We start from the raw sequence: 12,235 nt of genomic DNA, 5'->3' as shown, positions 1-12,235 counted from the left end.
TAAAATAATAAAACCATTAAGAATGTGTAGGAAAATGGGATATTGACAGGACCTCATAGTATCATTTTACAGGTACTTGTCAATCAAGAGAAAAAGTCCCCTGATGGTCACTGCAATAACCACAGCATCAAACTTGGCTGAGCACAAGTAAGTCACTCTTTGCCAAAGGCCTTGAAGGCAGAATGATGGCCAGGTCATGGTCCCCTCCAGAAGAATCTTTGTCAAGAACAGGAAGACATGGGAATGCTTGGCAAATAACATGCAAATACATTGTCAACCCAACAGGGTGGGGGATGTCCCTAAGACAGCTGTAAGAGACGTTCTCCTGAGCCTGGAGATGCAGCTCAGGAGCAGAGCATCAGCCTAGCTGGTAATAGGCCTGAAGTCAATCTTTATCACCACACACACTCACACATACTATACACACCACACAGATACCACCTACACAGAGACACACATTCAATGTAGTATTTTTTAGAAAAAAAAAATGTTTTATGAGACTAATTCCCTTAGATATGCTAATGTGATTGTGCAAGTACTTTCAAAGGTTTGAGAAGGATGAAAGAGATAAGACAGAGAAATACACGAGACAGCAAAAATACAAACGTCCCTCCAAAAGCAAAATACACTATTGCACACTCAGAGCCGCGTCTTTGGCAGAAAGAATCTGTGGCGGAGGGAGGGATGGGTTGGCTGGAATGACAGCAGGCGTCCTCACCCCGAGGAAGGAGAGACAAGTGTGCTGCACCCTTTAACTGCAAACAGTAGCTGCCGTGACACAGCCGAGGGCCTCCTTTCACCCTGTCCCGAAGGGCTGCCTTGTCCAGATACTGGGGCTTCACCATGGAGGACCCGGAACAAGGTTGCCCTGATGGAAATGGAGGAGAAAAGGCAAGGTCTGGCTCTGCGGCAGGAAGACAGAGGATGCCCTGGAAAGACCCCGTCTCTGGCCGTACACGGAAAACCGCACTGCAGCACCTCTCCTTCCTCTCCATCACGCCACGTGGCAGGGGGTGAGGGTCATCACGGAGAGACAAATCTCAAATGCCTTTCATTTCTCTTTCCTGTTCCACACTAACAAAAAGGTGGATGAAGGCTTAGCGATTCCAGCCAGTGTGACCACTGTCTCACTGTTCTGCCTTCCTAATGCTCTTAACTTCCCTGGTGTTTTCTAAAGGGGAAGCATCACAGTGTGCTCCTCCATTGCAGTAGCATACACTCTCTGGAAAAAAAAAAAAAAAAAAAAAAGGAAATGGGAAAATAAAAAAAGACAAATTGCAACTGTGCAAGAGCCAGAACTTCAGCTGACCTCTTAATGCATGCACTTAGATTTCCTCCTCAAGTTGTCCCGCTTGTTTGTTTCTTTCTTTGTCTGTCTGTCTGTTTCTGAGACAGGGTTTCTCTCTGTAGCCCTGGCTGTCCTAGAACTCACTCTGTAGACCAGGCTGGCCTCGAACTCAGAGATCCTCCTGCCTCCCAAGTGCTGGGATTAAAGGTATGTGCCACCATGCTCCCCCAGTTAATAATATTTGGAACTCACTTTATATTAATAAATGCAAGATAATATTATCATTCTAATGTTGATTTATATATTATACATGTATGTATATTTATAAATGACACTTGTACAAAAACATGATTTAAGTTCCTGAATGAGAAATATTTACCTTTTAACTTTTTTCTCTTGTCATCAATACTGAAATAAATATTTTTGTTCATCTTATGCACGCACATAACTTACATATAACTCAATCCCCTTTTTGTTTTGTTTTGTTTTGTGTGTGTATGTGTGTGTGTGTGTGTGTGTGTGTGTGTATGTTTGTTTGTTTGACACAGGGTCTCTCTACACAGCCCTGGCTGTCCTAGCATTTACTGTGTAGATCAAACGTCTCAAACTCACAGACATCCACCTGCCTCTGCCTCTGCCTTCTGAGTTCTGGAATCAAAGGAGTGCGCCACCATGCCCAGCTAGTACAAGTAAGACTAACGCACACTGGGAAGATGGCTGAGCAGGGAAAGGGCTTGCTGCTAAAGCATGAGGACCTGAATTCGGAAGGCCAGCTCCTAGATAAACAGAGGCGAAGGCACACAGCTGTAAGCACAGCACTCGGAGAATGGAGAGACAGGAGTTCTCAGGGTTCAAAGAGCTAGGGTAGCCAACACCGCCAGCTCCAGGTTCACTGAGGGAGCTTGTCTCAAAAAATAGGGCAGAGAGAGCTTGAAGAAAACACCTGATACTGACCTCAGCCTGCAAACCAGAGGACTCGTACTGGAGTAATCATAACCTCGAAAAGATGGGAAATAGTTTTCAGCAGGTTGAGTGCTGCCTGGGGAGCGCATCCCGGCTGAGTGCGGGGGGGGGGGGGGGGGTTCAGCCACACTCTCTTCCGCTGGTATGTTTACATTTCTGCCAGTGGAACCAATTGTAACGCCAAGCAGGTCCCCACCTGCCTGTGTGAAATCCCTCCAGTTCAAAGTGAGAAGCACAGGGCCATTTCTTAAATTGAGACTGGGATTCCCTCCCCGCCCCCGAAAAACCCAAAGATTTACTCTAATGCCTCTAAGCCATCAGCAGTCTAAAATAATATATTTATAACCTCTGCATTTTAAAGATAAAAGAAAACAGCTTTAAAGTTTCTCCTGTCCAGTAACACTGGCATATTTCTGACTTTAAATTATAGCACTGATGCAAATATTTTCACAAATGCTAATGAAAGTGTCTCTCTCCTCCGCTGTTGTTTTTCTCACAAATATTACCTATGCCCATAGCCGGAACTTAAGCAAAGTGAGACATCCTCCCTTATCAGAGACATGCTCCCTTATCTGCCAGGTGGGGCTGGCAGAGTAGGGAAGCATTCTGCATTATAACCACTCAGCCATAGTTCATCATTCCAGTCTCCAGAGAGGTGGGATATGGAAGGTTAATCGGCTTGTCCAGGCCACCTACTCCCAGGTCACCTTTTCTCTTTTTACTCTCTGACACACTTTTTCAGAAATCCAATAATAAAGATGCTCATTTGAACAAAGATGCTCACTTTATACTGGATGGTGTCTGGTTGATCCGCTTAGTAGCAAACTAAAAATAAATACCTCCCCCCAAAAAAAATTCAAGAAAAATACATGCATGCACACCACATGCTCTTGCACACACACAGTCATTTTCTGCTCCTAACACTGAAGGTCAGGTTTAAAGGCAGATCTAGTGAGCTGGGATACAGGGGTACAGCACTCAGGAGCTCGAGGCAGGAGGATCAGGAGTTCAAGGCCAGCCTTGGCTATATAGTGAGTTTTCGGCCAGCATGGACTAAATAGTGAGTTTGGGGTTTGCCTAACCTTCTATAATATCGTGTTTGTTTGTTTGTTTGTTTGTTTGTTTTAGAAGGTTGAGTTAATGAAATTCAGAAATGTATTTATGGAAAAGTATGCAGAAAAGTTATAAAACTGAAAAATATTTGTGCTGTTCAGGTAGCCTTGAGTAGAGTCTCAGGTTTAAGGTTCGCATTTCTCAGTCTGGGTCAGAGCGGAAAGTGACAACTGAGAGCTGATGGGTAAGTGTGATCGAGAGAAAGCAGGTGCGAAGAAAAGACAGAAGCAAACGGCCCGGGGTACATCCTTAAAGCAAACAACCACATTAAAGGCAGGGAAAGTGGCGTGAAAACTGCCTTGATGGAATAATGATGCCCCCCTCAGACACAGACATGACCCCAGCTTCTGTTTCTGAACACACGGAATGATTTATTCTGCAAACCGAGCTGCGAGTTATTAACACATCTTCCTGCAAGTTGTCCCACTGCTCCCTTCTTACCCATAAAGCACATTTAGCATCAGTCTATGCCACCTCCCTCCAGGTCTGCTGTCAGCAAGACGGAAACATTGCCTTGTAAACCACCAGGAGACCTCTCTTGTGAAGCCCAGCAGTAGCTGCAGCAGTTGAAGAAGGCTTTATGCATTCAATATGTGTAAGGTATCTAAAACTCAGGAAGAAAATATGAGGGATGGATCCCTTCTTTTCAATCACCTCCCCAAATGGCAGGAGATGAGGCCAGTCCCCAAACTCGCCATGTCAAAGACTGACACTTCCCTAGGTCCCAATTGGGCGAAATGGCCACCCACTGAGCCTTCCCTAAGCCCACCAGGAGGGCTGGAAATCCAGTGTACACTGCAGATTCAAAATGTGCTTCATAATTAGAACCAGGAAGTCTGTGCTGTGACAGGTGGGAACAGGCCACATGAAGGATGGCAGCAGACAGAGTACCAAGATCACCCCCGTTCATTAGCCAGGCATGGAGGACTGCACGCTGCTTCCGGCTGAACAAGAATTACCGTCTTTGCTCTAATCCTGTTTCATAGATCATTTTGCTATCAGCAAAACTTCACGTCACTCCAAAGACAGTCCCTTACACCCAAATGGATCCACGGAAACTTCATGTTAAAATATACAAAATAACACCAATCAGGCCACCCCAAACTACATCACCACAGGATGGGAAATTCCTCTTTGGGGTTCCCATTGGCTCAGGCTTCTCCCATGCTTAGCTTCCATGGTTAGTGTAGCCTATTTTAATTTACATGCAGTGAGTGCTCAGCATTTTTTGTGTATTTGTGTTTATCAATGCTGTGATTTATTTGCTTTATTTGCTTGAGAATTGGGGCAGCATGTGGGCAGCGGAAGAAAAATCAGTTTTAACTGCCATCAAGAACCTTACACCTGAAAGAAAAACAAATCAGAGAAGAGAGAGAAACTGGCTGATATGGGAACGTTTGCCGTGTGGGTTGAGAACCCCCAAGCCCAGACTATTAGGGCAGGCCAAAAGATCTTACCCAGCCAGAGTTCAACTCCAGTTGACAGAGGATCCAGTTAAATTTGTTAGTTTCTTAACTAAAGTGATAGCAAATGAAGAAGCAGATAGAAGAATAAGAGCAAAATCAAAATTCTCTCCTCCACGTAGGCACGTAGCAGTTCGCCATGTGTCCCTTCAGTTACTGTGACTAAAGGACATAATGTCCTACATTTCATAATACTGATCTTTCGGGCAATTTGAGAAAAACTCGTAACAGGACGGCTATACTTATTATCCAGAAACACTTAGAAGGGAAGGGGAACTTTTGAGTAAAATTCCATTTATAACATAAACTGTCCTGCACAGGCTTTCTGGAGAAGCTGAGACTTCAGAGCATTACCGAGGCGTCTTTTCTCGCCCCTGCTCGGGCGGGCTTAATCCTTGCAGATGTTTTCCCTGCAGAATATTGTCTTACGTGTAGTCTAAGACGGTGTTTAAAATTTCCAAAATTCCTTCTACAAATGTGTTCCTATTCCCCTGGAAAATGGCCTCAAACTGATGTTAGGAACTGACACAGATGTTGGAAACTCCGTCCTCCAGCTATGTCTGTGTGGTAGTGGTCCTTTTTGGCAAATTCTTAATTTCTCCCTCTAATTATGAATAGAATTATCAGCACGCCAAGCAAAGTGGGTGAATATCACGTCAGACCAGAATTTGCCTGCATACCACATACCCTACCCGTCGCGTGGAGAGCCCCGGGGTGAAGGTTGTCTGTTGAACCGTCTGCTGCTGAAGGGGCTACTTGTAACACGGTCCGCTCTGAGTACTGAGCCTTCAAACACCAACACTAAGCAAACACGAAAGGGTAATTCAAGGCTGGACTCCTGTCTGCATAAGGCAACATTGTTGTGCTGGGGTGCCAGCTATCTAATGCTAAACCAATTGTCTTTTATTTACTTGAACACGACCTGGAAAGGAGAAAGTCGTTCACCCATACTCAAACTAAATGTGCAACCTGATGCCTCATATTAATAAAACAATCTTGCAGCAAGTCAAATAATTTAGAAAAATCATCCTTCTGGTTGACTTCACAAAGGTATGTGCGTTTGGTACTTTTCTTCATACTTAGTGGTATGTCTTGTAATCCCATCTGTCCTTTGACATTCACAGTTGCAACTCTATCTTTATTCTGATGTTTAGAAACTTATAATCTAAAATGTGAATGCCTGTCGTCCAATGTTTGTAATGTCTTATGAATCAAATATTATATTTGATCTTAAAGCACATAATTAAAACAAAATACTTTTAAAAATAAGCTAGCATCAATATTTGAGAATATAAATCCTGCTAAAAACATTCACAACAAATACCAACATTTTCTTCTGCTAACATGAGAAATAAATCTTTCTTTTTAAATAAAATTATTTTGATTTCCTAACTCATTAGGTAGCGCCTTATGTGATACAATGACAGTCCCGCTTTTGGCCAACTTGCATAACACATATTTAAAACAAAACTTTCTCAGCATCCTCGTTATGTGATTGTAACCTGGTCCACTCTCAGGGACAACCAGGAGCAACAGGGACATGGCTGGCCCTCAACTGAAGTTAAAAACACAACGATAAGAAAAACAAGGACGTACACCTGATTCGAACAGGAGGGCTCCACAGATGAGCAGGAGGGCAGTGAGCCGGACTCCAGTGAAACCAACACCGGGCTGAGTCACACTGTTCATCCTCGAATCTCCAGTATTTCATTAGTTAAGTGCAGCTCTAAGAAGAAAACCCGTTTTCATCTTCACCATGGTTTTTCCAATGGCATTGACCTTGCTCAGAATGAAAGCCATTGCTAATCAGCCAACACTGATCTTAAAAGGTGAAAAGATTCCCATAATCCCTAAATGCTTCCCGACCTGAAGATTGATGTCTCGTCATTTGAAATAGAGTGAAACTTAGGGATGACGTAATGACCTCACTGGACTAACTACAAAAACCAAAGGCGCACTTAGAATATTTAATATGGTTTCAATTAAAAAAAAAAAACTTTTAATGCACAGCTTTAGTTCACAAATGCCTCCAGATCCTGGGTGGGGCAGAGAATTCACTTTCGGCCAAAGGCAGGCAACCGGCTACCTCTTCATAAAGATGGCTGATGCAAACAGTCCCTCTTAACAACATAAAAATGGTCGCTCAGATTAAATTATGCAAACGTAGTTTCAAAATAGCCCGCTCGGGTTTCAGCGCATTGCAGATGGGCCTGCGAAGTACCTGCAGGGCTGCGCCCAGTTCCAGGGGAATTTCTGTGCCACAGAGGCAGATGCACACTCCAAATGTTCCTTATAAAGCTCTGAAATGTCAGAGCACGATTGTCAAATCCCAGGGTCCATCCACCCGCCTGGGACATTGTCCCGAACATGGATCCGTCACCAGCCCATGGCGCTCCGAAGGGCTCCAGGCCTACAAGCAGAAGGGGCCATCTTTAAAAGCATCCCTCCTGTCTTTTAAAAATTACATATATCTGAGATGAAACTTTCCAAACGGTGTTGTGTGTGTGTAAATGTATAGTTTATATTATTAATTATGTGAAGAAGCTAAAATATATCTTAAATTATCCATTCCCACAAATTGGCTTTTTTTTTTTTCTTTTAATCTGGCAATACTTCAAACAGCTATCTATAAAGATATTTTTTTCTGGAAATAAAAAGTTCTAGCATTCTTCTACTTAAAACTGAGGGAAAATGCAGGCTAAGTACTGAAAACAGCGGTTTTGATAAACAGCAAGAAGGCTGGTATCAGGACACAAAGCACCGGTTCACGGAGAAAGATAGTGTTTCATATTCATAACTGATCAACCTGGATGTTTTAGTAAGTAAACTTTAGATTTAAGCAGTTTTTATCAGTTGGTTTATATTTATGTGGAGGAGGAAAAAGAAACTTCAAGAGTTACATAAATTGTCAGTCCTCTTTAGTATTTGTTGAAACGCTTTACAAAACAAGGGGAAAAAACAACCTTAGGAAATGTTTTCGCTTTTAAAAAGTTTCAAATTGCAAGTAGCTGAAAGCTATGTAAAATATCAAAGTTTAAGGCCAAAAGCTTTATAAGGGAAATAGTACTTTGGGATTGGACCAGCCAACAGATAGGGAACCATTTTGTCCTGAAATGCGACACCACCGTTATTGATGGCAAATGTGAATTTTCACTCTTTGTATTATGTAACTCAGTTTTTCAAGTCATTAATATTTGACTACTGTTTGCTTTCATTTACATTTCCACGTTTGTTATTTTCGTAGCACGTTGTAGTGAGTCTACATAACCCCCAACATGAGTCCAGCCACCCTAAAAACCTTCAGCTCCCCTGCAGGTTTTCCTGAGTTCACATATACCAGTCTAACGTCAGTTAGCTTTGTGGAAGCACTCATTCTTAAACTATTTTTCAGGACTTTGTCACAGGCTGACCAAGCCTGAAGCAAAATCAAAGACCCTTCGAATAATCCAACATTCTAGGCCTCAAACTGTCAAAACAAAACTTGTTTAGGGACGGAGGAGACGAGACATCAGCACTTTGCTTTCTAAGCTCCACAGAGCGGCTGAGGGGCTTCCCGGGACCCTGGCCACCCCGGCCCACGACAGACATGGAAATTTTCAACCTGGAACCGCAAGTTCACCCTGCAGCCCACGGGGACCTTCTCTGCGCGGAGAGCTCTCTGCAAGGGCCGTGTTGTAAACTGTTCGCGCGGCTTACAGGCCCTCAACTCCCTATGCCCAAAAGTCTCTCGCGGACTTCACCAAAGGTGGTTTTGTCCTTCTTGGCGACACCTCGCACACCCTTCGCCAGGCGTGCACGCTCACGCTTGGTCTCTAAGGACCAGAAGATGAAGGAAAAAAAAAAAAGGCTCTGGGCCACTCTCCTCAACCTCGAGCCTATGTAGTTAAAATTGTAAAAGGTCCAGGAACATTCCAGAAGGAAAAAAGGTAGAACATGCGGGAAACAAGAACTCATTTCCCCCGAATAACTTGACGGCCTTCTCCCCAGTCTGAGCAGAATGACAGGGACCCTGCCCGGAGGGCCAGCAACACTTCAGACCCGAGCTGGACAAGAGAGCTTAGCAAAGACTAGAGGGGGAGGGGGGGGGGGGGGGGGGGGGACACGGGACCCTGGGGTGTGTCCCCGGAGCCCCCGAGCCGCGCGCCCTTCTCCCTCTTACTTTTGGATGATCTGAGGCAGGCCGGCTGGCGGCGGCGGCGGCGGCAGGGGCTGCATCCCTCGCTGGCACGGGGGCGCGGGGGGGCCCTGGACACCGGGCACGACGCAGGCATCTCTGTCGGGCTGCTCGGGACCGCTGGGATCCGCGTCCTGGCTCATGGCTGCTGCCAACAGCACGCGCGGCGACACCGGCCCGGGCTCGCGGCGGAGAGCGCGCGGGAGGGGCGGTCCCGGAACGCGGGCGCTCACTGGCCGGGGTCCCCGTGCCCAGTCCCCTTGTCCTTCTCGGGAGCGCGAGGAGGAGACGCGAGGCTTGGGGAGGAGACAGTCCCCGCGGCACCGCCTCCTCCACCTCCCGCCGCTCCCGCTGGGCGGCTGCGCGGGGGGCAGGGGACAGGGACAGGGGGGCGTCTCCGGGCGCCCAGGGGCTGCTGTGCGCGGGGTGAGCGGGGCAGCTGTGCCTGCCCACCCGAGGCGCAGGGAGCTGGGACGCAGAGCCGCGGCCGCCGCGAGCCCTTCGGGGCGCCCGCGGGAGACGGCGACACGCCCGCCGGCCTCCCTCCGCCCCGCGGCTCCTTCCGGGGCGCACAGCCGCCGGGCTCCGGCCGGGTCCCGCCGACGGTGCAGCGCGCAGCGCGCCCGGGGCCGGGCATCCTCCCGCCGCGGGAGCGACCCGACCCGGCCACATCCTTCTCCGGGCGGGTGGGACAGCAGTCTCGGGCGCAGAGGGTCAGGCCCGGGGCTCACCTCCCTGGCAGTTCCCGCTGTCGCTCCGGGGGACCCTGAGGCGACGGGCGGGGTAGCAGGGGGCTCGTTTCTTTTTCTTTCCACTCAAAAGACCCCACCCGGACCCCTTGAGAGCAAAACCAAAACCAGGCACAGGTTTCGCTCGTGTTTATTGGCACATCTCCGCGGAAGTTTGAAGGAAGAGGCTTCACCGGCTCTGCTACCTGCCCCGAGTCCGCCTGCCCCCGACACCTGTGTGCGCCGGGGTGGCAGCTGGGCACCCGCGGACTGACGCTTCGCAGGTGAAGGGAGGTTCAGATACCGCGCGTCGGGGAGACACCTGGCCCTGGGACGCAGCAGGGCCGTGGGGACCCGAGGCGCCCTCCGGCTGCGCGGGCCGCCGGCGCTCAGGACCTGGGCGCGGTAGCCAGGCTCCGCGCTTCCAGCCAGCGTGCCTCCAGCGGTCCCCAGGCCTGGAGTCCTGCCTGCACACATCTGTTGACAATTACTTGAACTCTCTGAAAGATACGTTTTTTCCTCCTTCCTGACTCTTCTGTCAATTTTCTACCTTTTGAAACCTCTGTGCTTTTGGCACCCTACCGTGCGGTGGGCGTGTGCTCTCCCCTCCCTCTATCCTATAAACTTATGCTATCAATTACAATTATTCTTACACCTCACATCATTCGCAGTTCACACAACTACATCTAACAACAAAATATTCAGGCAGTGGTGGTGCACACCTTTAATCCCAGCACTCCACTCAGGAGGCAGAGGCAGGTGATCTCCATGAGTTCAAGGCCCACTTGGTCTACAGATTGAGTTCCAGGACAGCTCGGGCTACACAGAGAAAGCCTGTCTTTAAAAAAAAAAAAAAAAAAAAAAAAACAAGCACGTTGTCTGAAGACGTGCGGCTAGAAAGCCTTGTCCAGTTTTCTGCAGTTGGTTTTTGTCTAAATTCTTGACTATGGCTTCCAAGCACACCATCTTACACACACACACACACACTCCCTTAACCCCAGAGGGAAATGACCTGAAACCAACACTGCAACTCTCTTCCCAGATGTCTCCATTGAAACTTCTGCGGGAGAAGGCTCTGAGACCTCTGGAAAGGCTTTGTGGTCAGCGGGACAGATCTGTTTACGAGTCTGGACTGCAGTGCACCAATGCAAAGACATCCTGTCTGCAGGTTGGTTAGCAAATGCTGAGTAAATTAGGGGTAATGAGGGCCTGGTTCCACGTCAGGGTTCGGGGTGTTTCTTGCAGGAGGATTTAGAGCCAAGGTTTTTACAGGCAGAACTCTACAGTTCAAACCTAGCTGACAGAATAAGGTATTTTTCAAACCCTCAGGAAATGGACAGTGTGGACGCCACGCTAGTGCCGCCATTAAAGACTTAACAGCATGGAATTCTGTGGGATTCTCTCGGTGGAAATGGTGGAGAGGGACCAGGATGTGGGGGGGGGGGGTGGGGGGGGAGGGGCCAGGATGGGGGGGGGAATTTGGAAAAAGAACACATTCAGGGGGCTTTTTTTTTTTTTTTTTTGCTTTATTTGAATTTGAACTTAAACAAACAAACAAACAAAACATGATCCACAGGCATTTTTCCCCAGAAATCTTATTTCCATGATTACAGCTTAGTTTTTGCCATTTGTGATGCAAAGGACAGCACTGAGACGGAAACCTTCAAGGTGATTGAGCCAGATCCCCAAGAACATCACCTGGGTTGATCTGAACAATCATTTCAATTTTCCAAGTCAAACATTAAACAATTGAGAATGAGTTTACTTTTCCTCACTTCTTGTCTAGAAGTAACAAACACAGGCGCACACACAAAGATAAAGACCCCTGCACCCCGCCTTGTTTTGTAACCTAGATAATTAATATCACTGGCTTTCAGACTCTGTTTTCTCACGCCTGTTCATGTAATGCCACCACTTTTCAGACAGAGAAGCTTCAAGAACATGTGCAAGGTCGCTGGGTGCTGAACAGCAGAGCTGGCGCTCAGAGCCTGTTCTGCAGCTCACTGCCCTTGACTCAGAGGGGACGTCACCTACCTTTCTGGCTGATGCGATCACTCCTCTGCAGAAGGGGTCATTTCAGGTGTGCGGCCCCTCCTGTATGTACACCAGGAGATGGTAAAGTCTCGAGCCCCCGCAGCCAGGGAGCTGGGAGACACCTCGTTCTCTGCTGCAAGAACTGAAAAGTGCTGCGGCCTCTTTCCTTGCGAGCTGCACTTGTCCGTTAACATTGCAACAAGGTTGGAGAGGGGAAGAGGGAGGACGGGGAGGACAGTGAGGAAGCAAACACGGGCAAGGTGCAAAGACAGACAAGTATGAATGCCACAAGGAAGCCTGCTGTTTGTATGCTAAGTGAAAAAATATATTTTCAAATTCCAACACAGAAAATTGGTTGGGGAGTTGCCTTCCGAGGAATTTTTCTCTAAGTTTGTGTGTAGCCACCGTCAAAGCTGTGCTTTCAGGGGAATTGACTGATACCGCTCATGACAGCAGAATCTAGAGGCAACCA

General features: G+C 47.5%; 1 protein-coding gene across 1 annotated transcript in view; it reads right to left on the bottom strand.

The window, feature by feature from the left end:
* Rbm20 (RNA binding motif protein 20) overlaps positions 1 to 10,206 on the bottom strand; it is a 175,826-nt gene extending 165,620 nt beyond the window's left edge. The window contains exons 1-2 of the mRNA XM_055591753.1: positions 9,936 to 10,206; positions 8,987 to 9,767 (exon numbers count right to left, since the gene is read on the bottom strand). Coding sequence (XP_055447728.1) covers positions 8,987 to 9,767; positions 9,936 to 10,206 — 1,052 coding nt within the window. The remainder of the gene's footprint in view (positions 1 to 8,986; positions 9,768 to 9,935) is intronic.
* Between the last annotated feature and the right edge of the window lie 2,029 nt (positions 10,207 to 12,235).

The sequence above is a fragment of the Psammomys obesus genome, unplaced genomic scaffold, assembly GCF_907164565.1.
Source record: "Psammomys obesus unplaced genomic scaffold, mPsaObe1.curated_primary_1811, whole genome shotgun sequence".
Taxonomy (NCBI): Eukaryota; Metazoa; Chordata; class Mammalia; order Rodentia; family Muridae; genus Psammomys; species Psammomys obesus.
This window is presented reverse-complemented; position numbering and strand designations above follow the sequence as displayed.